Raw genomic sequence first — 27,311 nt, 5'->3', positions numbered from 1 at the left:
CCAGGCTGATGAATAAATGAAGGACACAGGCCTTTCTGTGACTTAGTGCCGGATACCAGCGTGTCTGCCCTGTAAAGAAATGAGGACAACATGACAACATATGTAAACACTTAACAGCTGCAGCAAAATGTGCTTTGTTTTTTAGAATGGTGAGCCAGGTGTTCTGTGGTCTTGTCTGTGTGTGTGTGTGTGTGTGTGTGTGTGTGTGTGTGCGTGCACTGAGGTACAAAAGGGGATTCCACACAGGTGCCTGTGTGTATGTGCTGCTGGGATAACTCAGTCATACAGACAGCGGAGGAGTGCGGAGGAGTATGTGGTGTGTAAGATCCTCCCAGGCACTGGATCTCTTCCTCATCAACTCTCCACTCACTCGAAATGAGTGACATCACTGGAGTTTCCCCCTGTGCCTGTCTGTTTTAAAAGAGCCTTTCACAGATACAGGCATTATTAAGAGGTGAGCTTGAAGCAATAGAAGGAACACATTCAAAAAAATGGAAGGTGAATGCAAGGTAACGCTGGACACCGCTGTCAACAAAGACACAGAGAAACAGGCAACACAGAGACTCCAGCCCAGCTCAAAGATAACTACTGCCCTGCTGGTATTCACACTCTGCCTTGCTGCTGCTGCTGCTGCTGTCCTCATTGTCAACAGGCATACTGAGGTGGGTTTTAAAATACTTTGTAAAGTACTGAAGTTTAGAGATGACTCTCACAGTGAATGATCGCTTTCACTTGAAATCAACCATTCTGTAACAGCCTCTATATTCTGCTCTTCTTGAAACAGGTTCAAGGACAAAATGAAGACAATTTTCGTGAGTACCCTTAATTCTTTCAGTAGTAGTAGTGGAACAACTGAAGTTTTTGCTCTTTTTAGCTCAGTAATGTTAGTGTCTAACAGGTGAAAACACTGGATAACTGTTATAATCTTAATAAAATTGTATATTTGCACAAGAAAGTCAATGAAGTGAAAACTGAGCTGCTGCTAACCTCTGTCTTATCTTGTTTCCAGATCACACGTTGAGGCAAATTTCAAATGTAAGAGCAGCCATTCATCTGGAAGGTAAATATTGAACTCTTCAGCATAAATAAAGAAGTGCAATGAAAAAAGGTTATACCAGGCATATTTTAGACTGGGGTGTGTGTAGAATCTTACTACAACTTTCCTACTATAGTGGTTCTGAAGTCAAATGTCTCAGTGAAATTTATGGGACATTTAGTAGGTCACAATTAGAAGAAGTTCTTAGGGCAGGATTCAAGAAGTTCAGCAGCTTCTTAAGAACGTCTTAGAACTTGTTGAAAAAAAATCAGCACATTATGGCTGTTCCCTTCGGCTACTTTGGATATTTGAATTAGTTCTACATAGACTGAAGAATGTAGAAGCTAAATCAGAAATGGGCTACCTTCACTACAACAAAATTAATTGGAATTTATTCTTCAGGAGCCCACGACTTAAGAGTCAGTTTTATTTCACTATTTTTACCAGGAATTCATGTCTGTACTTTTCAACAGGAGTGCACAACTCTAAACTAAATACCTCAGTGGAATGGAAGGATAGGGTGGACCAGTCCCACTCTCAAGGAGGACTAGAGCTCAAGAACAATGAAATTGTGATTCCTCGGGATGGCCTCTACTTTGTTTATAGCCAAGCATCCTTCAGGGTTAGCTGCAGAAATGACAATGCTGATGACACCTCCTCGCACCCCATGGTCCACCTGAGCCACACTGTGCAGCGCTGGTCTCGCTCATACGGAAACGATGATGTCAAGAGGGATTATGCGACCATCCTTCACTCTATCCGTACAGCCTGCCAAAAGACAACTAGCAGTGATTCAGATGAGGATGGGAGCTGGTACTCTGCTGTTTACATGGGAGCTGTGTTCAACTTGTACAGTGGGGACACACTGAGGACAGTGATGGAGGAGGAAATGCTGAACAAACTGGAGGATGATCCAGGGAAGACCTTCTTTGGTGTTTTTGCCTTGTGAGGACAGGTGTCTGATGAATGTAGGTGAAATGGTGACATCAAGTTCCACTGCAGCACCATCATCACCTTACTACTGAAGAGCTGATGCAAACTTTTGTTTAGACTTTCCACCCATACTTGAATTGTTTGTATTAGAAAGTCATTTAATGTTAAAGCAAACAAAGCTATCGTAACTAAAACAAAGAGCAAAAGAGCTCATGATAATATATGACCTTAAATAACTCTATCGAGCTATCATGTTTTGTAGTCTGTATCAGTACCTACTTTGACTGTAGTGTCTAGTCTCTACATTTTTTTTCTGAAAATTGTATGAATGAAATTATGAATGCTGGAGAATTATCACATTACTACATTTTAAGGATTTTTTTTATTTAACACAATATTATTATATATTTTATTTATTGAATTATTTATTTATTTATTTATATAGTTTATCTTTTTGTAATTTATTTGTATTTATTTTTTTATACTAAATTTCCCAATTGCACTGCTACTGAATGTTATACATAATTTATACTATATTTATTCTTACAGATAATTAATATAGGTGCCATGGGCCAAAAATGTCAAAAATTATATAATGCCCATGGTACTTTCAAATATTTGAATAAAAATCATCTGGGAAAGAAATTATGTTTTCAAGAGCTGTGGTCATTGTTTTAAAGCAACTGAAAAACAAACAAACAAACAAAAAATTAAAAGTAAACCACCACACACCCTCCAAGGTCAAACTAAATACAGCAAACAAGTGATTCCCAACACTTATAGTTACAGAAAGAGTTACAACGAAAAAATAATATAACATCCTCAACTGCACCAAAGAGTAAAACAGTTAAATGTGAACTATGAAACATTAGGACTATCTCTTGTCCCTGTTAGTAAATAATTTAATAATTGAGCAACACATTGATTTATTCTGCCCTTCAGAAACTTGGTTACAGCAGGGTGAATATGTTAGTTAAATGAATCAACACCCCTGAGTCACACTATCAGAATATTCGAAGCACAGGTCGAGGAGGATGGGTAGCAGGAATCTTCCACTCCAGCTGGTTAGCCATCACCCTCTGCATGAGAGCGTGGGTGAGCTGAGCAGCTCCTTCAGTCAGACTGAAACATCCTCGCTGCAGGAAGGAGCGCTTTCACAGCTCATTTATCCCAACAGCAGTTAGACTGTATAACACATCATAATGTCTTGAGTCACTTGGACACTTTACCTCCTCTGCATCACTTTATCCATACAGTCCAGATACATTTATTTATTACACTCACCCATATAATGCATACTGTGTATGCTGTGTACCTTACCGGCTACAAATGTATATAATGTTTTGATATCTGTATATAGTGTTTTGATGTGTGTGTATATGTATATGTGTGTATTGGCATTGATATATTTATTTATGTATATAGTGCTTATGTATATGTGTATAGTTTTTTCTATTCTATTCTATTTTAGTTCATTTGTTTTTACTCATCCTTTTCATTTTTCTTATCTTATCTTATCTTATCTTATCTTATAATTCATTTGAAAGCCTGACTCTTAGCCTTGTCCATCCTCTCAGAATGTAAATGAGCCCACCCACCACTTTAATTACACTCTCATCCTTCTGCTTCAAAGGAAAATAAAGTTGGAAATCATCAGCATAACAATGAAATGAAATCCCATGCCTTCTGAGGCAGTAAATACAGCGAGAAGAGCAATGACCCTAGAACTGAGCCCTGTGGGACGCCACGTGACAGAGACGCAGCAGATGATTCAGAACCAAGAATGTTCACAGAAAAAGTTCCATCTGCCAGGCCATGAAGCTTGTGCAAAGTATTTGTACTAATGCTAATGCCAGAGGAGGTTTGAAATTCTGCAGAGTGAGCAGTGTTAGCAGGCTTTACACACTATACACCTCAGCATTTTGCAACAGAGCTCTGTAACTTTATGGGGTCTGCAACTTTGTGGCTGAGTTCCTGTGGTTACTAAATGCTTCCATTTTGCAATAAAATACCACTTCCATTTGACTGTGGATCTCTAGGAGGGAAGGAAATGTCACAAACTGACTTGGTGCAGCAGTAGCATCCTATTACAGTACCACACTGGGAGTCAGTGAGCTCTTTAGAATGACTATCAGTTCACACTACATGCTTGATTTTATACACCATCAACAAGAGGACTGAAAATGCCTGAATTCAGTGATTAACAAGTGTGGCCCAATACTTATGTCCAGATAGTGTAAATTCACTATTTTTCACAGTTTGGCAAAGTTTTAGACCACCAAACATAATTCTCAGGGAAGCTCAGAGTTTGCTAAATTGTAAAAGGCAGAAAATTATGAAGCAATTCTATCTTGGCTTAACTTGACCATGACAATGATCACCACAAAGAAGAAGAAGCTACTTTGGCTGCTCCCTTGTCACAAGTCATCGCAGCAGGTAGCTCCACACGTTTGCACAAATAAGCATGAGCTTGGAAACAATGGTGAATTTAAAAAACAGACAGTCAGACAGACAGACAGTGGGGTGTAGTAATCAAAGCAATTCAATCAAGGATGTATCTGGTTAGGGGGTTAGAGTTAGAGTTAGAGTTAGGGATAGTGTGGGATCATGGGAGTTGCTTTTCATGTTTTGATAAGCTGACGCATGCATTAACTCAGTGGCTGACTAGGAAAAAAAGGGCCATGACACACACATACACAAAAACACGCTGCTGTCAGACAAACTGCTCTAACTCATGCATGTGTAGACAACCCAATATGTTTGTTATATTTCCTTGGAAGAAATCAAAAAATGTAAGATGGCTTGTGACGCTTTTTCTCAGTCTCATGCTCAAAGTTGTCATCCTAATGATATCTAATTACAGACTGTGTTTTGCTGCAGTTTTGGTAATTTAAAAGCACCAGTTATGACATAGTGAACACCTTGTGTTCCAATTTATAGCAACTTTAATCAGTTACTTGTAATTTTACTTTCATAGCAATTTTTTTAGTGTAGCAACTTTTTCATTTTGGTATATTTTTATTGAAAGTGTTACATATTCTATTCATTAATGATCTCTTAGAGACAACTATCCCAATATGCAGGCATGATAGACTGGTGTTTGACCAGATGAAATAACTGCTCCACTTCCAGGACTTTTCCACTGTGAACAATAAAGGGTCACCTGCAGAGTCACATTATCCAGTCCTTAGTATAGGTTTGAACAAAAAGGGAAGTTTTAAAAGTAATGTTACAGTTAGAAAGGGTGTCTGTCTCCAAACTGGGAGCTGGTTCCACAGAAGAGGGGCCTGAAAGCTGAAGGCTCTGCCTCCCATTCTACTCTTAAGTATCCGAGGAACCACAAAAAAGCCAGCAGTCTGAGCGAAGCGCTCTATTGGGGTTATATGGTACTATGAGGTCTTTAAGATAAGGAGGGGCCTGATTATTCAAGACCTTGTATGTAAGGAGAAGGATTTTTAATTAAATTCTGGATTTAACAGGGAGCCAATGAAGAGCAGCCAATATGGGAGAAATATACTCTTTCTTTCTAGTCCTAGCTGCAGCATTTTGGATCGTCTTAAGGCTTTTCAGGGAGCTTGTGTGTGTGTGTGTGTGTGTACGTGCATTAGTAATATTAGTAATATCTGTAAGCAAATATTACAGTCAACAGTATCAAAAACTGCACTGAGATCTAGCAGGACAGACACAGAGATGCGTCCACTGTCAGGGACTGTAAGAAGATCGTTTGTAACTTTCACTAATGCTGTTTCTGTACTGTGATGAATTCTGAAACCTGACTGAACCTCTTCTAATAAGCCAGTGACAAGTTAAAGGTGAAAGTGAGTAAAGGGGTAAGTTGGTCAGGACACTTGTCAGTGTGGCTGGTGTCGCACTGTCAGGCCCATTTATGCTCGCCACATTGGTCACTATGTGCCCAAATAGTGGCGTTGCCACAGTTCTGTACCATTCATACCAGCACAGAGCGGGTGAGTCCTCACTGAAGTACTGTCCTGGTACAATGGTCTATGTTTGCTCACCGTTCTCGTCCTCGTGAATGGTGCTGTAAGAAAAAAGGGATGTCACATCCGCTGGCGCAAGCCGCAGTTTGGTGTGGTTTTGGCTGGTCATGCGCCTGAAATTTTTGTAACCTTGCATAACACCTATCGTTCAGGAGATTACTCCAGCCAGTACTCGCACCCTCAGCACTGGTATAAATAGTACACAGCTGTGGTGACATCACTGTTGCAATGAGCAGTTTTGGTGGAGAGTAGCCTTCTGACCTTGTGCTCTGAGATGGTAAAGAGGCGTGTGATCATCCACCACAGAGTGGGAAAGACAGCCTTGCATGATCTCCACTGGGGTCACATCAGCAGTAGACATCAGTGAATCTCTCAGGAAGAGAGGGGTCACAGTCCAGGACATAGTTCTTGCTACACACCCTTAATGTCATGGTCCTGTAGCTTGTTTTCAAGCTTGGCTCTGTAAGGGGCTTTAGCTCTTTTGACAGCCTTTTGGAATTCATATTTCAGGAGTTTGTACTGGACTTTTTTTGCATTTTTTATATTTCATCAGTTGTGTTTCTTAGTTTAATGGACTTTTGTGATTTCTTTTATCTTCACAATCACTGGTTCATTTTATGTTGTAGTGTTTCTGGGATTCCTTAATGCATTTGTTTGTTCTTGGTTCGTCCTTGGTTTGTGGAATTATATTTTGTGTGTTGTCCTTGTTTCCCCTGTGACTGTCCCTGTGTTTTGTCCCTTAGTGTTCCTCCCTGTTTGTGTCTTTTCTGTCTGTTTTCCTCAGTGTGTCTATCTCCCTGTGTGGTGTCAAGTTGCGTTTCTGTTCCTTGTCTTTTCACTTCCTATTTTATTTTGCCAGTCGTGTGTTCCATGTGCCTTGTGTCCTGCTTTGCTTGTCTCATTTGTGTCATTCGGTTTACCTGTTCTCCCGGCTGTCTTCACTTCCCTAATGAACCCTGATTCAATTCAATTCAATTCAATTCAATTCAATTCAATTCAATTCAATTCAATTCAATTCAATTCAATTTTATTTATATAGCGCCAAATCACAACAAACTGTCGCCTCAAGGTGCTTTGTATTGTGGGTAAAGACCCTACAATAATACAGAGAAAACCCAACAGTCAAAACGACCCCCTATGAGCAGCACTTGGTGACAGTGGAAAGGAAAAACTCCCTTTTAACAGGAAGAAACCTCCAGCAGAACCAGGCTCAGGGAGGGGGGGTCATCTGCCGCGACCGGTTGGGCTGATGGGAGAGAAAGACATGCTGTGGAAGAGAGCCAGAGATTAATATCAATTAATGATTAAATGCAGAGTGGAGTATAAACAAAGTAAATAAGGTGAATGAGAAACAGTGCATTATGTGAACCCCCCAGCAGACTAGGCCTATAGCAGCATAACTAAGGGATGGTTCAGGGTCACCTGATCCAGCCCTAACTATAAGCTTTATCATAAAGGAAAGTTTTAAGCCTAATCTTAAAAATAGAGAGGGTGTCTGTCTCCCGAATCCAAGCTGGAAGCTGGTTCCACAGAAGAGGCGCCTGAAAGCTGAAGGCTCTGCCTCCCATTCTACTCTTAAGTATCCTAGGAACCACAAGGAAGCCAGCAGTCTGAGAGTGAAGTGCTCTGTTGGGGTGATATGGTACTATGAGGTCTTTGAGATAAGATGGGGCCTGATTATTCAAGACCTTGTATGTGAGGAGAAGAATTTTAAATTCTATTCTAGATTTAACAGGGAGCCAATGAAGAGAAGCCAATATGGGAGAAATCTGCTCTCTCTTTCTAGTCCCTGTCAGTACTCTAGCTGCAGCATTTTGGATCAGCTGAAGGCTTTTCAGGAAGCTTTTAGGACAGCCTGATAATAATGAATTACAATAATCCAGCCTAGAAGTAATAAATGCATGAATGAGCTTTTCAGCATCACTCTGAGAAAGGATGTTTCTAATTTTAGAAATATTGCGCAAATGCAAAAAAGCGGTCCTACATATTTGTTTAATATGTGCATTGAAGGACATATCCTGGTCAAAAATGACTCCAAGATTTCTCACAGTGTTACTGGAGGCCAAAGTAATGCCATCCAGAGTAAGTATCTGGTTAGACACCATGTTTCTAAGATTTGTGGGGCCGAGAACAAGAATTTCAGTTTTATCTGAATTTAGAAGCAGGAAATTAGAGGTCATCCAGGCCTTAATATCTTTAAGACATTCCTGCAGTTTAACTAATTGATGTGTGTCATCTGGCTTCATTGATAGGTAAAGCTGAGTATCATCTGCATAACAATGAAAATTGATGCAGTGCTTTCTAATAATACTGCCTAAGGGAAGCATGTATAATGTAAATAAAATTGGTCCAAGCACAGAACCCTGTGGAACTCCATAATTAACCTTAGTGTGTGAAGAAGACTCCCCATTTACATGAACAAATTGGAGTCTATGAGATAAATATGATTCAAACCACTGCAGTGCAGTACCTTTAATACCTATAGCAAGCTCTAATCTCTGTAATAAAATGTTATGGTCAACAGTATCAAAAGCTGCACTGAGGTCCAACAGGACAAGAACAGAGATGAGTCCACTGTCAGAGGCTGTAAGAAGATCATTTGTAACCTTCACTAATGCTGTTTCTGTACTGTGATGAATTCTGAAACCTGACTGAAACTCTTCAAATAAACTGTTCCTCTGCAGATGATCAGTTAGCTGTTTTACAACTACTCTTTCAAGAGTCTTTGAGAGAAAAGGAAGGTTGGAGATTGGCCTATAATTAGCTAAGACAGCTGGGTCAGTGATGGCTTTTTAAGTAGAGGTTTAATTACAGCCACCTTGAAGGTCTGTGGTACATAGCCAACTAATAAAGACAGATTGATCATTTTTAAGATTGAAGCATCAATAATTGGAAAGACTTCTTTGAACAGTCTAGTAGGAATGGGATCTAACAAACATGTTGCTGGTTTGGAGGAAGTAACTATTGAAGTTAACTCTGAAAGATCAACTGGAGCAAAAGAGTCTAAACAAATACCAGCAGTGCTGAAAGCAGCCGAACATGAAGAATAATCTTTGAGATGGTTATGAATAATTTTTTCTCTAATGTCTAAAATTTTATTTGTAAAGAAATCCATGAAGTCACTACTAGTTAACGTGAAAGGAATACTCGGCTCTACAGAGCTCTGACTCTTTGTCAGCCTGGCTACAGTGCTGAAAAGAAACCTGGGGTTGTTCTTATTTTCTTCAATTAATGATGAATAGTAAGATGTCCTAGCTTTACGGAGGGCTTTTTTATAGAGCAACAAACTCTTTTTCCAGGCTAAATGAGCATCTTCTAATTTAGTGAGACGCCATTCCCTCTCCAGCTTTCGGGTTATCTGCTTTAAGCTGTGCGTTTGTGAATTATACCACGGAGTCAGGCACTTCTGATTTGAAGCTTTCCTTTTCAGAGGAGCCACAGTATCCAAAGTTATACGCAGTGAGGATGTAAAACTATTGACGAGATAATCGACCTCACTGGGAGCAGAGTTTAGGTAGCTGCTCTGCACTGTGTTGGCACTGAAGAGCATAATAATGAAGGAATTAGATCCTTTAACTTAGTTACAGCACTTTCAGAAAGACTTCTACTGTAATAAAACTTATTCCCCACTGCTGTGTAATCCATTAAAGTAAATGTAAATGTTACTAAGAAATGATCAGACAGGAGGGGGCTTTCAGGGAATACTGTTAAGTCTTCAGTTTCTATGCCATATGTCAGGACAAGATCCAGAGTATGATTAAAGTGGTGGGTGGGCTCCTTTACATTTTGAGAGAAGCCAATTGAATCTAACAATAGATTAAATGCAGTGTTGAGGCTGTCATTCTCAGCATCTACATGGATGTTAAAATCACCCACTATAATTATTTTATCTGAACTGAGCACTAAATCAGATAAAAAGTCTGAGAAATCAGACAGAAACTCTGAGTAAGGACCAGGTGGACGATAGATAATAACAAATAAAACAGGTTTTTGATTTTCCCAATTAGGATGGACAAGACTAAGAGTCAGGCTTTCAAAAGAATGAAAACTTTGTCTGGGTCTTTGATTAATTAATAAGCTGGAATTGAAGATTGCAGCTAATCCTCCTCCTCGACCTGTGCTTCGAGCATTCTGACAGTTACTGTGACTCGGGGGTGTTGATTCATTTAAACTAACATATTCATCCTGCTGTAACCAGGTTTCTGTAAGGCAGAATAAATCAATACGTTGATCAATTATTAAATCATTTACTAATAGGGACTTGGAAGAGAGAGACCTAATGTTTAACAATCCACATTTAATTGTTTTATTCTTTGGTGCAGTTGATGAAGCTGTATTATTTATTGTTTTTGAATTTTTATGCTTAAATAGCTTTTTGCTGATTTTAGCTTTGGTTTTTGGTGGTCTGGGAGCAGCACCGACTCTATGGGGATGGGGTTTTGGGGGGATGGCAGGAGGAGAGAAGCTGCAGAGAGGCGTGTAAGACTGCAACTCTGCTTCCTGGTCTCAACCCTGGGCAGTCAGTTTTTAGGAGGGTTAATAAATTTGGCCAGATTTCTAGAAATGAGAGCTGCTCCATCCAAAGTGGGATGGATGCCGTCTCTCCTAACAAGACCAGGTTTTCCCCAGAAACTTTGCCAGTTATCTATGAAGCCCACGTCGTTTTTTGGACACCACTCAGACAGCCAGCGATTCAAGGAGAACATGCGGCTAAACATGTCGCTCCTGGTCTGATTGGGGAGGGGCCCAGAGAAAACTACAGAGTCCGACATCGTTTTTGCAAAGTTACACACCGAGTCAATATTAATTTTAGTGACCTCCGATTGGCGTAACCGGGTGTCATTACTGCCGACGTGAATAACGATCTTACCAAATCTACGATTAGCCTTAGCCAGCAGTTTCAAATTTCCATGAATGTCGCCTGCTCTGGCCCCTGGAAGACATTTGACTATGGTCGCCGGTGTCTCTAGCTTCACGTTTCTCAAAACAGAGTCACCAATAACCAGAGTTTGTTCCTCGGCGGGTGTGTCGCCGAGTGGAGAAAAACGGTTAGAGACGTGAACAGGTTGGTGGTGTACCCGGGGCTTCTGCTTAGGACTACGCTTCCTCCTCACCGTCACCCAGCTGGCCTGTTTTCCCTGCTGCTCGGATACAATGAACCCTGATGAACCCTGATGAACCCTTTATCCTTTGTTGTGTTGTCTCCCACTAGCTGTGAGTGTCTTCTTTCTGAAGCTTCCCTTTTGGTTATCCAAGGTTTAGTATTTTCGACTTTGTTCCTGCCTTGTTTTTTTTGTTTTTTTTTTTTGTTTTGAAGGGGGGGTGGGGGGGGGGGGGTCATGTTTTTGGCATTAGTGATGAGGCGAATCTTTCCGCCCAACTGATTCACCAAAAGCCTGATCACACGAAACCCCGACTACCTCATTTAGGAGTGCTGACATCTACTGGACATTTGATGCACAGCATTCCTGCTGTTCTGTTACATACTGACTGGCGGATCTTTGAGCACAATTATGCAATTATTATGTCAAAATCTCCACCAGTTTAAATAAATCTGTCCTGATCATGGTATATCAAAGTATCAACAGATCAGTTGTGGTATATCAAAGTACTGTATATTAACTGTGTGGTGTGTGTTTGTGGTTACAGGAAGTGCTTGGTGGGGGTTGGCAGTACTTTATTGATTTTTATTCAGGAATAAAACATTTTGACAGTGTTGGGGCTTAGGTGATTATAGGTATAACTTCCCCAACACCCTCACAGAGGACTGAAGACGCAGGGGTGCACAGAAAGCAAAGTGCTAATTTGCACAGGTGAGGACTCAAAGCACTTTTTACTACAAAACAAAAAAGATTCCAGATTTCACACATGGGTTTGGGTTGGTGCATTTTTTTTCCTGTGATGTCAGTGACAGTGGATAATAGGCCAGGTATTACATAAGCTACTATGACTTGGCTCTGCTCTGTGCAGTGAGAAAAGTTTCCAGTAGAGTAATAGTTCCTCAGCACTAAAACAGCGTGAAAGGGAGGAGGAGGGGAACTCCCTGCTTATCTGGTAATTCCCCTGCTTTCTCCTCTAGCTGCCTACAGAGCTGCCAGATACCACCGGGGGAAGTTATTTCTTTTGCAGTGGGAATATAATTCGTTTTTCATTTTTTTCTCCTCCATATCATTATTTCTTTTTCGATTTTGATGAGGCAGTTGTGTGCATTTCTTTTTCTATAGAAATGGACATAGCTTGTGTGTGTGTGACTTATATGTGTTAAAATGGAACACCATAATGATACAAAAAAGTTGCAAAACTAAAAATGCATAAAGAATAAGAGCGAGACCAACAGATCCAAAGTAAGCAGAAATAATAAAAGCTATGAAATGTGATTAAAAGCAGAGCAGGGAGCATGCATGATGCATGATGGGATAATCAGATAAGAGAGAACGACATCCAGACTGTGAGAGACAAAAGCAGCTACACTGTGTTTTAGTTTTACAGCTTTTTGTGATCTTTTGTCTTTTTTATTGTCATTGTTCAGAGAGCAGTGTTGAATTATTTTTTAACAGACTTCAAGATGTCCCTAAAACACCCCACAAGACTAAAGCGCTGTGATGGTACTGTGGTACTGCAGGTTTGTCTTGTGTTTAACGCTGTGAACAGCGTGTGAGGTGAATCAAAGGCTTCAGTAATGCCACTCATTAAAAGCTGGCCTGAGAACTGAATGGGGGGAGTGTGTGTCTTTGTTTTGGTTAGGAATGTGGTAGTTAGACTGTATACATATACTTTTTGTATCTAGTACCTTGGATGAATATTTTATATTCACTGTTTTGTCCACCTGCCCAGGGTGTTGGCTTCCTGCTGCAGATGAAATTATCTGGTAGGTCTATTACTTTCTCTCATATTCTTTCTCATATCTACACAAACAGGACTGCAACACTTACAATGAACACAACATTTTGAGAAAAACAGTTAGTTTTATTTTCATTTTTGCAAATGAAATAATCTGCCATATTAAATATTACAGCATATAGAAATATAGTTTGAATACTGCACAACATGAAAGACTTGCCAAGTAGTCTATTGAAATTATTTACATAATCAATATTTACAGTCTGTGTATGAATATCACTTACATCTGCACACCTGACTCTACAGTTAAAGTACAACAACACACACAAACATACAGTAGATATTTACACATGATCACTGTGAAAGCAGAAGCACTGCACAACGTTGGCATGGTTTACACATCGGCGCCTCATCCTGTATTTCATTAGTCTACTTGGGGGCGAGGCGCTCGGGACAATTCAGATTACCCGTGCTAGTTCATTAGCATGGGCACAAGCTGTGCTACCACAGAAAGGAAACACGAGGCTTGAGATCACACCAAATATCTGCCACGTGTAGAGCACGAGCACGTACCGCACTCAAAGAAACATCCATGACAACACAAGGAAAAGCTCGATCCTCAGTGAAATAAAAAGCTGCCACAAGGAGAGGCAGAAACAGAACTCTTTGTTGAGAGGAAGACAATCAGATGTGGTTGAAAGCTCCAAGAAAAGCTCGCTAGAGGAGAGGATTTATTTTATTATTTCGTTTTTTCCCCAGTCAGATGTCACTTAAAAAATTTGGAAATCAACCAAAGTAAAAATTATCTACAGAGGCAATGAAACACTACAGTTGGATTAGCTCTAGCATCAAGCCATGTATTTGGTGTTCAGGTTAGGACTCAGACTGTCCTTACAAGAATAACAGCAGCAATAATTATTTGCTCAAAAGCTCAAAAAACAAAAAAACTTTGTTAACTTCGTTAACCTGCTATTATGTAGACACTAAACCTCTTATTGGGGGTATGAATCATGATTCTCTGTGTGAGGAACTTTGATAAAATAAAGCGAGGTTGTCAAAGAGGGTAGGTCAATAAACTGTGTAACTTAACTCTTTAATTATGGTCATAATTATTTCCAAATTGAAGAAGTTCTTTTGAAGAAGTTCTCTAAATTGACTAAAGCTGTTCTGTGGAGGCAGATAAGAAAAAAAAATCATGTGCATATTGTTTATAAGAGTTTCAGAGGACACCATGTGTGGGCCAAGCAGTGTGTAGGCAAGTAAACACCCAGAGTGTTTCTGCCACTGCAGCCCCACAATTGCAAAAAAATGCAAAATTTGACTGCGGCTGGTCCGGTGCCCTGAATTCTTTTGACCTCTCATGTCTGTATCTTGAGCAGTCCAGCGCCATGAACTGCCCCGAGTTCAAAGCATTTCCACATGCAAGACGGAAAAGACCGCTTGGGGCTGCTGCATACTGCTGGATGGAAACACAATCTTTACTGTGAACAGACCACTCCAACAGACAAAAAAAGGTCACAAATGGGGTTTGAGTTCATAAATCAGAAGGATGGTAATATGATGGTGAAATTCCATCAATGCCGAACTGAATGTGAAAAATGAAACTGGCTGCCACTGTTATACTTCCACTTATTTGCAGCTAACACTCGTCTTCAGTGTAGTTTTGAAGTAACTGGTATAAATACTGAAACATTAGTTCACATTTGGTTTATTTAAATATCTTTTCTATTGGGAAAGAGTTTTGAGAGGCAAAGATGTGGTCAGTGTTGAGTCAGTGTTGAGTCAGTATGGAGTAAATGTTTTGGGTATTTCTTTCTGACTGAAATAATAATGCCTAATCTCCTTCCTATTAATACTGACCATTACTGAAGATATAAGTGGTCTCATTTCACTAGAGTCTGTAAGATCCAGTTAAACCATTTATTTTAACATAAAGTTCTGAGCAAAATGCAGTTCTGTTAGTGTTTCCATTGAAGCAATATAATAAAATTTGTATTTATTGTCCCCAGAAGGCTGTCGTATTAGGAACTGAGACAAAAAAAAGCAGAAGTGAGAACACAACAAAAACGGAAATGCTGCAGCAACTCATACAGAGGAAATCTGATGGCAACCTGGTGGTTTTGTTGTTCTAAATAAATGTGTTTATAGCTGCAGAGGAAATGTGTGAACTCTTGGTGAAACTAAAGTTGTAAAAGGAAACGATACGATTAGCATCTCTTGTGGGGGATTCAGTAACTTTGGCAATGACATGAGAAATAATGATGAGCTTTTCTCTGAGCAGGTCGTCAGAGGGATCAGAACTGGTCCTATGGAACCTAAAATAGTATCAAGCTTCTTTTAGGTCAGAGACAAACAAATGATTATATTGCTGCTGATGACACCCGCATCTAGATCCCGTTTTGACAGGCATACTTTGGTCCTCTTGACACACTCTCCCCCCCACTGCATTAAACCAATTAATGGCTGGGTGTGCCAGAATTATCTCTTACAGTCAAAATGAAGGTGCAGCCCTGATTAAAAAGTCCAGACTGAGTGTGGCTTTGTTTTATGTCATTACCTTAAAATAAATGAAAAACTTACTAATTTAAATAGTAAAACTTTACAATTGCACACTTTTAGCAACACATTTGCATTCTGAATGAGTAAATTCAACATTTGGGGCCTCATTTTGACAGTGACAAATGCAAAATGCCATATGTAAGTCATTTTTTATAAAACACTACAGAATAGAATAGAATAGAATCAATTTATTGTCAGTGCATGTGACACATGCAACAAAATTTGTTGACAGGCATATCACCTTAAAGCTTGCAGTTAAGAGTCTACCAATTGCAAATGCAGTTAACCATTTCTGCAAACACAAAAAGGCATGGAGGAATCGGCAGAACTGTTAAAAAATATTCATAAAAGAACAAGATACATATTATGACTCTTTTAACCTTCAGATGATAACTGACATCTGAATAAAGCTGTATAAAGTGTTTGAGTGCTCATGTAGTTTATAAAAGCGCTATATAAGAACCAGTCCATTTATCATTAACCATTCCCTTCCACCCTGTGCTCTTAGGATCTACTACATGCTGCTGTAAGCGTGCCAGTGGAACAGTAAAAGCCAACACAAATTCTGATGTTAGGTTAGCACCCCCTAGTGTGCTGAACAGTAACTACATCTAAAAATGTGATTTACAAATTGGCCATATTGTTTTTCACAGTCTTAAACATAAGATCTGTAAATACCCACAACAAAGTCAGGTTATATTAGACATTTTAAGGCCTTTTTTCAAAGCCCAGAAATCACAAAAATCTGTTTTATTCAGTCTCTTAAACCACTATCTAAACAATTCGAAGGCCCTGTTCCAACATACAGATAGGACAAATGAACAAGCCTGGTTAGAAAACTGCAACCAGTAACTATGTGGGTGCACTGCACAGACACGGCTAATTAGTACTGAGCAACATACTAATGATATTCTAAACTTTCACTTACCGAAACCGGAGGACAGATTTCTTGGATAGACAATTAATTGCACAGTAAGTGATAATATTTATCAGATAATATCATTAAAAATCCCCTAAAAGGCACGGACACAACATCAAGATTATCCATAACTTTAATTATCATCAGAGGTGGTCAGCTAAAGACACCTTTTTTAACATCCACCTGTAAGTTGAAGCAGCCTTGACCATAATTTTAAGCCTTATTAATGTTTCAATAGGAAAGTCTGTAGTGCAGTAACAGCACAGGACCTGAACTGGACCTGAATGTAACATGGACCAGTGCTCCACCAAACAGTGAGCACCAGGGATGGACTGAAACTGTCCAAACTAGCAGCTGCCCTGTTTTGTAGGCCACCGTATGTTTAAACTGAATAGGTACCAGACTAGTTATAAATTTGGACACTGACTTCAGCTGGGAAGAAATTTATCCACAACAATAAATCAGGAAATCAATCCAGCATTCAAAATTAGTTTAGAAAATACTGGACTGGTATGCATATAGCACTTTTCTTTTGTATTTGAACACTCAAAGCACTTCTTACTATAAACCTCATTCACCTGTTCACACTCATATTCATATAAGCACTTCTTTCTATGCCTAAGTGCTTTTAACCTAACATTCATACAGTCACACTCCGATGGATGCATCGGGGGCTACGTGGGGTTCAGCATCTTGCCCAAGGGTACTTTGACATGCACACTAGAGGAGCCAGGGATTAAACCACCAACCTTCTGAGTGGTGGACAACCCACTCTACCTCCTGAGCTACAGCCGCCCTACTGGGCATGGTTTTCAGGCTGTAGAAGTAAGCTAACCTCTAAACCAGGGGACATTTAAAGAAATGTGACAGTGCTCATGCAGGAATCAAATTAATCAAAAGAACATATGCATATACTGTGTGTGTGCGCATGTGTGTGTGTGTTCTAGCTAGTCTTTTTGACTGACCGGGCCCTTGACTGGAACCTATTTTGCTGCATTTATTTGTGTCTGTGGGAAAGACCTTTAGCTTTTTGTGTTCTTCCCCATATGGACCTACAGATGCTGATTTATTATTCAGACTTGTGTTTGTCATTACCAGCCTCGTCCTGCCACTGTTCCACCTTCTCACTTGTAGAGCAGCTGAAGCCGGCTGGTGTGGCAGTTATTTCGACTGATTTTGCTGTCTGGCTGGTACAGGCTGGACGAATTGGTGAAGGATGGTGGAACAGGGTGGGGGTCAGAGGTGGGTGCTGGGTATCCTGGAGGAGGGGCCAAGGACCTGGGGTCACTCTGGGTGATGGCAAGGGGAGGAGGGCTGTGGTTCTGATTAGTGATGGTGGATGCTCTTCTCCTTGATCGCAGGGCCTGTCTCTCAGACAGCTGGATTCTCAGCTCTGACACACGCTCCTCTTTCTGAGGGGAAATTAAAGTAAAGACTCGACAGTTCAGTTACAGATCTACTAAGACTACGGTAAGCATCTGTTTTAACTGACTTAGTTGACAGCAGGTGTGGGAATATAAGCTTGAGGCAATATCTAAAAGTAAAACACATTTGTCTGTTTAGTGGTATATATCCACACCAAAAGTGTTGGCTTAATTTACCCAGATTTTGACATAAAAACTTAAACGGGCAGCACGGTGGTGCGGTGGTTAGCACCGCTGCCTCACAGTTAGACTACCATCTGGAAGGCCTGGGTTCAATGCCACCTAAGCCCAGGCCTCTCCCTCCCTCTCTGTGTGGAGTTTGCATGTTCTCCCCGTGTCTGCGTGGGTTTCCTCCCACAGTCCAAACACATGCACTTACTGGGGTTAGGTTAATTGGAAACTCTAAATTGCCCATAGGTGTGAGTGTGGATGTTGTCTGTCTCTCTGTGTTGGCCCTGCGACAGGCTGGTGACCCGTACAGGGTGCACTCTGCCTCTCGCCCTATGTCAGCTGGGATAGGCTCCAGCCCCCCCGCGGCCTTGAACAGGATAAGTGGAAGTGAATGGATGGATAAAAACATAAAGCTTTCAGTTAATGATTAAAACTATTTGTGTTGTTTTGTATGGTAAATGGAATAGATGTGACAAATGAATAAAATCCATCTGCTCAGAAAGACAGTGAGGTGCTGCTTTCTTGCTGAGGTGCTTCTTGGGAAAAAAGGCTCTAAGACCAACCTGTTAAATATAAAGCTTGAATGAATAGACAACCGTACAGATAAGAAAAAGGGCCTGGCTGACCTCCTGGATGATCTTCTGCAGCTCCTTGTTCTCTCTCTCTAGCTGTCTAGACTTCTCCTCGTCGTTGTTATTGGTGGATGAGCCTGTCTTCATGGTCTCCTGGGCATCTGACTGCCACTCACCCCGTGTGATCAGACGCCGCATCTACAAATTGTACACAATCTTTTCTTATGATACATGAGAAATAATTCTTTTCTAGTTTATCTAATGTGAATACTGCAGTATAAACGATTCATTAAGTTAATTCAAGGGTTAAATAGTTTTTCTTCAGATCTTGAACTACTGACCACTTGAACCATTTTAACTTATAATGAGCAACTGAATGAACAAACAGTTGAGAGTTCCCTCAACCAATGAAGTTTGTTGGATTCCTTTTTCTCTAGACAATCTTCTTTTTGCTTGAGAAAAAAACAAAACAAAAAAATGTTTTTAAATACGTGTTCAGTTTAGATTAGGGTTTAATATTTTTCCCGAAAATGACATGAATCAAATCCTGGGAAAAGACGAGCCATTTCCCGGGAATCCCGGGAAAATTAATTTTTTTTAAATTAGGCCTTCTGTAGCCTGTTCTTCACACATTAGACCCGTATCCTAATTCATGATTGTTAGTAAGCAGCTGCAAACGAGGAAAAGAAACACTTGAAGTTAAACAGATATTTCTTTATTGTTCAGGGCAGGCATATTTTATAGGCTATATAATGCGACTTTTTTCCCGGTTTCCTGTCTTAACGTTTCCTGGGAAACGGGAAATGGTTCTGATCGCATTTCCCGGGAATCCTGGGTCCCGGGATTAAACCCTAGTTTAGACCTGGTAGCTTTTTATTAAATTATACTGAGAACAATTCTAACTACACTAAAGGTTAGCAATGACTTTCTTACTTATCCCAGTAAACACTATTACTAAGAGGAGGCTCCCAGGATGTCTTTAAACTGATTCAGGTACAAACTACCTTCAGCAGCCATGTCTGTCATTCCCCATGATCACTGATGAACATAAAAGTTATACAATGCCAATTATAACATACCAAGATCAAGCTTGGAATTTTTTTTTTTTTAATTATTAGACTGTAATCATTTTTCTTTTGGCAAGTTCTGTCCTAATTCATGTCCAACCCTTCTCCTGTGTCCTGCCACGCTCTATCTGCCCCCCCACAGGCTCTTGTTTGTTTTTTCTCAGTTTTTTCCCCTTTATGTCTGCCTGTAAATAAACCTTGTTATCAGTAACTGTGGCCGCTCCTTGGATCCAACCCGACTGGCCACCATGACAGAAGTAAAGATGGGCAAAGATTTACCAGCCTGCAAAAAACTCTTTACAAATAGTGGAACAATTTCAGAATAATGTTTGTCAATCTAAAGTTTTCAAGACTGTGTATCCCATCATCTCCAGTACATAATATTATCACAAAAATTTCCAGGAATCTGAAAGAATCTCTGTGTATAAGAGTCAAAGCTGAAAATCAGTATAATGGATGTTTGTGATCATTGAGCCCTCAGGTGGCATTAAAGACAGGCATTATTCAGTCATGAAAATTACAGCATGTGCTCAGAAATCAGTTTGCCATACCATCTACAAGTGCAAATATATACAGGTTTAAGAGCGTCATACGCTCCCATCCAGATGATGTCTTTTTCAGGGAAGGCAAGCTGATGTCTATCTTGCAAAGGCAAAGTTATATGTGAATACGATCCAGAATTGTGCAGCATTTGCATCACTGCATTCCATCTGTATGCGAGAGGAATGTGGAGGGCAAGTTTTTTCAAGTTTTTTTCAGAGTGAGAAGAGAAGACAGATCAGTGTCATATCTGTGTGTTCATTATAGCACTAGAACCAGGATGAGTTTAGCTTTTACCACAAAAACTGAAAATAGGTGGGAAAAGCTAGCCTGGCTCTGTCTGACATTTAAAATCTAATCTTAATCTAATCACTTACTACTTATAATGTGTTGTTTGATTTATTTAACATTTGTGTATTTAGTAAATCACATCCTCTCTAATCTAATAGTCCTCTAGAAGGATAGAGAAATATAAACAGACAGCACCATGCTGACTGGGCAGAGCAGACTGTTAAAGACTTGAGCTGGTACTGATGTTGACGCAGCAAGACTGAACCAATCTGCAGACTCTTAGGGGATATATCATGCGATCCAAGATGCCTTCTGGGCGAAATGCAATTCATTATTAATGAAACTTAAAATGCTGCTTTAATGTGTAGGTACGGGATGAAGAGAGGTGTGAGATGGTTTTACCTTGGGGACAAACAGAACCACCAGGGTGATGTAGACTGAGAAGACAATGGCTAAAGAGGCGAAGGCAAAAGAGGCATCCTGCTGTGAGGACAAGATCATGGTGACTGGAGCTGTGATCATACAAAGGACCTGAAGAGAAGAAAGGGTAGAAAAGACATGCTTAGATCTTGCATTACAAATTAAATTACAAGTTCAATGGTGGGAAGGAAAAAACCTCTGGCAGAACCAGGCTCAGGGACAGCCATCTGCCACAACCGGTTCAGGATGAGGGGAGAGAGAGACAGGGTGTCTGTCTCCCAAATCCAAACTGGGAGCTGATTCCACAGAAGAGCGGCCTGAAAGCTCAAGGCTCTGCCTCCCATTCTACTTTTAAATTCCCTAGAAACTACAAGTAAGCCAGCAGTCTAAGAGAGAAGTGCTCTGTTGGGGTGATATGATACTATGAGGGTTTTATGATTAGATGGGGCCTGATCATTCAAGACCTTGAACACATGTGAGAAAAAGGATTTTAAATTCCTCACGTCACTAGACCCCAAGATACTTAAACTCCTCCACCTTTTGTATCAACATGTCCCAGAGCCAGAGTGGCCACTCCACCCTTTTCCACCTGAGGACTATGGCATCAGATTTAGAGGTGCTAATTCTTATACTAGCCACTCCATACTCGGCTGCAAACCATTCCAGTGTGAGCTGGAGACCACCACCAAGTGAAACCAACTGAACCGCATCATCCAAAGAAAGCAGAGATGAGATTCTGAGGCCTCCAAGGTGGAAGCCTCCTGCTACTTGGCTGCACTTAGAAATTCTGTCCATAAAATTCTGAACAGAATTTGTGACAAAGGGCACCCAGAGAAAACGAGTCCGACTTATTGCCGACAGTGTACATGGACAGAATGGCCTGCAACAAGGGCCAGACACCCCATACTCCCGCAGCACCCCGCAGAGGGTACCCCAAGGGACGTGGTCAAATGCCTTTTCCAAGTCCACAAGACCTTCCCAAGGCAGCTGAGGTGTGTGATCCTCCGATAGCTGGAGCACACCCTACGGTCCCCACCTGAGTTTTCTGAACATATGTACCCAGATCTGATGATATAACTACAAAACCATTAATCAAACTGAGACCTAGGGTGTCCTGGTGTCACATGAACTTATGTTCAAACTATGGTTTGCGCAGAAGTCCAATAACAGAACACCACTCGGGTTCAAATCAGGTTGTTCCTCCCACACGTTTCTTCAGGTCACACTTTTGCTGCCCATCTGAGCAATGATATCTGCCAGTAGAATGACGGAGTTACTGGATGGAGCACCCCACCTAGCAACTCCAAGAAGTCTGGGTACTCTGAACTCTCATTCAGCATATAATTGCAAACAACAGTCAGGACTTGTTCCCTGCCCGAAGGCGTAGGGGAACGACCTTGTCCACCGGTAAAAACTCCGACATACCAGCAGCAAACTGAGGGGGTACAAGGATACCCACACCAGCCTGCTACCTCTCACTAAGGGCAGCTCCAGACTGGAACAGAGTCCAGCCCCTCTCCAGGAGACTGGTTCCAGAGCCCAGGCCATGCGTTGAGGTGACCCCGATTATATCTAGCCGGTATCGCTTGACCTATAAGACAGATGATGTCCCAGTAGGCAGCAGCTTAAAGCAGATAACCCATAAGCTGGAGAGAAAATGACATCTCACTAATTTAGAAGATCTTAATTTAGCCTGGAAAAAGTTTGCTACTCTATAAAAAAAGCACTTGGTTCTTCACTGATTGAAGAAAATAAAAACAAGCCCAGGTTTCTTTTCAGCACTGTATTCAGAGTATTCCTTTAACTATCACTAGTAATGAATTCATAAATTTAATTAAATAATGCTTTAATCTTAAATATGATCAATCTGTCTTTATTGGATTGCTATGTACCACGGGCTTCTAAGGTTACAATAATTAAACCATTACTTAAAAAGCCATCACATGACCCAGCTTTCTTAGCTAATTACAGGCTCATCTCCAATCCAACCTTCTTTTTCGCTCAGATATTCTTGAAAGAGTAGTTGTAAAACAGCTACCTGATCATCTGCAGAGGAACGGTTTATTTGAAGAGTTTCAGTCAGGTTTCAGAATTCATCACAGTACAGAAACAGCATTAGTGAAGGTTACAAATGATCTTCATATGGCCTGTCATATCTCGTATGTCTAGCAGGACAAACACAGATATGACTCCACTCATATCTGTGTTTGTCCTGCTAGACCTCAGTGCAGTTTTTGATACTGCTGACCATGATATTTTATAACAGATATTAGAGCAGTATTAAGCATACTGCGCTGCAGTGGTTTGAATCATACTTATCTAATAGACAGCAATTTGTTCATATAAATGGGGGGTCTTCTTCACACACTAAGGTAAATTATGGAATTACACAGGGTTCCATGGAAGTACCAATTTTATATACACTATACATGCTTCCCTTAGGCAGTATTATTAGAAAGCATTGCATCAATTTTCATTGTTATGCAGATGATACCCAGCTTTACCTATCAATGATGCCAGATGACACACATCAATTAGTTAAACTGCAGGAATGGATGACCTCTTTCCTGCTTCTTAATTCACATAAAAGTGAAGTTCTTGTTCTCGGCCCCACAAATCTTAGAAACACAGTGCCTAACCAGATACTTACTCTGGATGGAATTACTTTGGCCTCCAGTAACACTGTGACAAATCTTTTTTGACCAGGATATGTCCTTCAATGCACATATTAAACAAATATGTAGGACCGCTTTTTTGCATTTGCGCAATATTTCTAAAATTAGAAACATCCTTTCTCAGAGTGATGCTGAAAAGCTAATTCATGCATTTATTACTTCTAGGCTGGACTATTGTAATTCATTATTATCAGGCTGTCCTAAAAGCTCCCTGAAAAGCCTTCAGCTGATCCAAAATGCTGCAGCTAGAGTACTGACAGGGACTAGAAAGAGAGAGCAGATTTCTCCCATATTGGCTTCTCTTCATTGACTCCCCGTTAAATCCAGAATTTAATGTAAAATCCTTCTTCTTACATACAAGGTCTTGAATAATCAGGCCCCACCTTATCTCAAAGACCTCATAGTACCATATCACCCCAATAGAGCACTTCACTCTCAGCCTGCTGGCTTACTTGTGGTTCCTAGGATACTTAAGAGTAGAATGGGAGGCAGAGCCTTCAGCTTTCAGGCGCCTCTTCTGTGGAACCAGCTCCCAGCTTGGATTCAGGAGACAGACACCCTCTCTATTTTTAAGATTAGGCTTAAAATCTTCCTTTATGATCAAGCTTATAGTTAGGGCTGGATCAGGTACCAGAATCAAGGTGAGGAGCAGAAAACAGAACACTGTAAAACACGAGGGTATAATGCGACAAGTAACTGAGGGAGACACAGACAATATATACTCACACAGAGGAATTCAGGGAGATCTGACACACCACTGAGCAGAGCTGAACTAAATCTAACTAATAGGACAAGAGAAGCAAAACTGAATACAAAACACAAGACAAGAGCTAGCAAAGTAAAACAGGAACTGACTAAACTTGACAGACAAAAATGTAGACTTGAAACAGGGAGGCAGGCACATGTAGGAAAAGAACCAGACACATGGATGAACATAACATGAGTGACAAGACACCAGTGACACAATGGAGAGAGATGAGACTAGAACCAAACCAGACATGGAAACACAAGTGAGACAGGAATACGTAGAGACTACGGGAACATAAGATAACTGAAACCATGAACAGAACTAGACAAGAACCCAGAAATATTAATATAAAGAAACAAACTAAGAATGACACAAAACTCTGGGTCCAAAACCCAGGGACCATGACACTCAATGCAATTGATATTTTGTTTATGAATGTATTTTTCATGGAGTTACAAACATGTCCACCAAGGTTTTAGTCTGGCAACTGTTCTGAGCTGGAAGCAACTATTCTTGACCATTTTTTTTTGTCAAATTTCAAATTTGTGCAAAAGATTATCTCCTAACCTGTTTCAATAAAAGGAGTTAAAAAGCCCAGATTATCCTTCAACCCCTCGGTTAACAGTGTAAATCAAAACAATATGAACTCGGTTTTGGACAAATTTAACTGTAAGAAACTATGGGACGTCCCATTTTTTTTTAACATTCAAATTTTAAAAAAGCCTTCTTATGGAACAGTTATTTCCAAGATTTAAAACTAAGTACAGTTGTAAATATCTGCATAGAATTGAAACGAATGCATTGAGGAGACTATTATCATGATGTTGTGCTATATAAATAAAACTGAATTGAAGTGAATTGAAAAGATGTTATCTTGGAGAATAATTTGACCTAGAGGGAGCATGTACAAAGAAAAAAAAAAGCCCTGAGACAGGTCCTTATGGAACTCCAGATATCATATTAGCTGATGCTGAAGAGTATTTTCCAGTATTAATTGAGAAAGTCCTTTGTTTAACATATTTAAAGCGCTCAAGTAGAAAAGTGCTACATAAGAACCAGTTATTTAATGTACATTTTAAAAGTTAAAAGCCAAATCCTGCATCATGCCCTAGGTATCAGAGCTTATCCTTACTTCAATTACACTCAGCTCTCCTACATTCTTTCCTGACAGCACTAAATTCAACCAGGGCTGAATTTTAACCCTATGGCGTCTCATTCTGAGCAGTGCAGCCACGTCCAACTCATTCCATTCCATTCAATTCAATTTATATAGTGTCAAATCAAAACAAACTGACGTCTCAAGGTGTTTTATATTGCAAAGACTCTGCAATAATATACAGAATTAAACCAGCTGTGGGAATCTTGATTTTATTCAACATTTAAATGGCCAATCTCATGACCATGGACACACTCTTGATTGTGTTTTGTCACATGGTTTTAATCTAGATTATATTAACATTGTGGAAACAGTTTTTTCTGACCACAAATCTATAACTTTTGACACACTTGTACCCTCTGAATCTGAGGTCCCTATAACTGCAGAATATTTCTGTAGACAGTTTGGTTCTTCCACAGTTACTCATTTTTCACTTGCCAGCTCTGCAGCTTCCTCTGCTGTTTAGAATCTGGGTGTTCAAGAGCTCACTGCTTCTTTTAATGTGCCCATCATCATGATCAGAAATAAAAATGTCCCCAGAATAAGTACGGTCAGTGTGTGTGTGTGTGTGTGTGTGTGTGTGTGTGTGTGTGTGTGTGTGTGTGTGTGTGTGTGTGTGTGTGTGTGTGTGTGTGTGTGTGTGTTTGGAGGGGGTGTTAAACTGGAAATAATCCAAAGAGATCCAGGGTGTGATTTGATTTCTGGAGCTGATGGCACTCTTTTATCATCAGAAACCAAAACACAATGTTAGTTATTACTGGATGGGATTAAAAAAACAGCTTAGAGCTTGAACTTGGACATTATTGCTATAGAATATTATTTGCCTGAAAAATGACAATCTTCACTAATTCTCAAAGAGAAAATTAATTTTCTGTAGATTGGCTGATTGTTAGTCAACAAATCATAAGGACCTCTAGAAAAAGCAAGGACATATATGAATATAACACAGTCTAACACATGCACAGTGAGGGTTTCTGCATACGACTTTCTTCCTGATGATGAGGACACGTCACAGCTGTGTCAGCTTGGGTCTGTGTTGTTGCAGAGCATTGTGCCACAGTTGTCACATTCTGGACCGCAATGCCCAACGGTTAACTGTGCCTGTTTTAGTCCACAAATTGGGCTGGATGTGAATCTTGCCACCAAGGATGACCGAGCTTTCTCAGAAGAGTGTAAACAAAAGAGCAGAGATCAAACTAAATGCCAATATGCCTGCTGAGAGAACGGCCCAGCTAAAGGATTGGAAGTGAAAGGCCATATTTGCAGACTAACACAGAGCCAGGAGAGAGGAACACTCCACAATACATAGAAAAATACTGCACTTTGTACCCAAATATATGAATAACAAAGCTTTAGTTACTAGCTGTTTTGCAGGTTTCAATTAATAGAAAATATGGAACGTAATTTTTGCTATGTTATTTTTGATTAAGAAACCCAGTAGTATTTATTTAAGTCAATAAAATACCTCCTGCAATGTTAAACTAACATTAAATATAAAGAGCAATTTTTTATATTATGAGAACTTGCATTTTGTGCCCAAAGGTTGTATAACCCCCATAAGGAGACTCAGTAAGCAAAGTAATGCTGCCAAATAAGAGTCCTACAAGTACACACACAAATACAGCACTTTAAACTTACAGCAACATTATAGATGGCCATGCCCACAGCACGGTGATCATTGATCTTCTCTGTTGAGATGGACTTGGTCTCATAGGCCAGGAAGATGCCGAGCAGCAGCAGTAAGCCTTTATAACCATATACCACACCTGCAGATAGATTAGATTGTAGCTGTGAGGAACAATGCAGCTGTCTGTACTACAGTTCATTTCAAGTTCACACATCTTCTTTCATTTTAATCCTGCCAAGTTTTGCCTGTTTTTATAATCATATTTTTAAAGTTGAGAGATCTGCCATGACCTGAGACTTGTTTGAACTTTATTAATGGAGACCATATTGTCACTC

General features: G+C 40.1%; 2 protein-coding genes across 2 annotated transcripts in view; one reads left to right on the top strand and one right to left on the bottom strand.

Moving 5' to 3' along the window:
- Positions 1 to 364: 364 nt before the first annotated feature.
- LOC115788426 (tumor necrosis factor-like) lies at positions 365 to 2,150 on the top strand. Its single transcript, XM_030741438.1, has 4 exons — positions 365 to 662; positions 785 to 812; positions 1,010 to 1,060; positions 1,510 to 2,150. The coding sequence occupies exons 1-4, from the start codon at positions 492 to 494 to the stop codon at positions 1,983 to 1,985; spliced, it is 726 nt and encodes a 241-aa protein (XP_030597298.1). The 5' UTR covers positions 365 to 491; the 3' UTR covers positions 1,986 to 2,150.
- A 10,824-nt stretch (positions 2,151 to 12,974) lies between these two features.
- Positions 12,975 to 27,311, bottom strand: part of gabbr1b (gamma-aminobutyric acid (GABA) B receptor, 1b) — a 102,626-nt gene continuing 88,289 nt past the window's right edge. The window contains exons 15-18 of the mRNA XM_030741798.1: positions 26,988 to 27,115; positions 20,753 to 20,881; positions 18,507 to 18,650; positions 12,975 to 17,697 (exon numbers count right to left, since the gene is read on the bottom strand). Of these exons, the coding sequence (XP_030597658.1) occupies positions 17,410 to 17,697; positions 18,507 to 18,650; positions 20,753 to 20,881; positions 26,988 to 27,115 (689 nt within the window). The 3' untranslated portion in view covers positions 12,975 to 17,409. The remainder of the gene's footprint in view (positions 17,698 to 18,506; positions 18,651 to 20,752; positions 20,882 to 26,987; positions 27,116 to 27,311) is intronic.

Source organism: Archocentrus centrarchus, chromosome 11, assembly GCF_007364275.1.
Source record: "Archocentrus centrarchus isolate MPI-CPG fArcCen1 chromosome 11, fArcCen1, whole genome shotgun sequence".
In the NCBI taxonomy this organism is placed as follows: domain Eukaryota; kingdom Metazoa; phylum Chordata; class Actinopteri; order Cichliformes; family Cichlidae; genus Archocentrus; species Archocentrus centrarchus.
Note: the sequence above shows the minus strand (reverse complement) of the source record. Positions and strands in the feature narration are given on the sequence as shown.

Bases quoted from the DNA above. Each gene is read 5' to 3' on its own strand.
- LOC115788426 (XM_030741438.1), top strand. From the start codon at position 492: ATGGAAGGTGAATGCAAGGTAACGCTGGACACCGCTGTCAACAAAGAC. The intron at 813-1,009 runs GTGAGTACCCTT...TCTTGTTTCCAG, and splicing joins ACAAAATGAAGACAATTTTC to ATCACACGTTGAGGCAAATT. The intron at 1,061-1,509 runs GTAAATATTGAA...ACTTTTCAACAG, and splicing joins AGCAGCCATTCATCTGGAAG to GAGTGCACAACTCTAAACTA.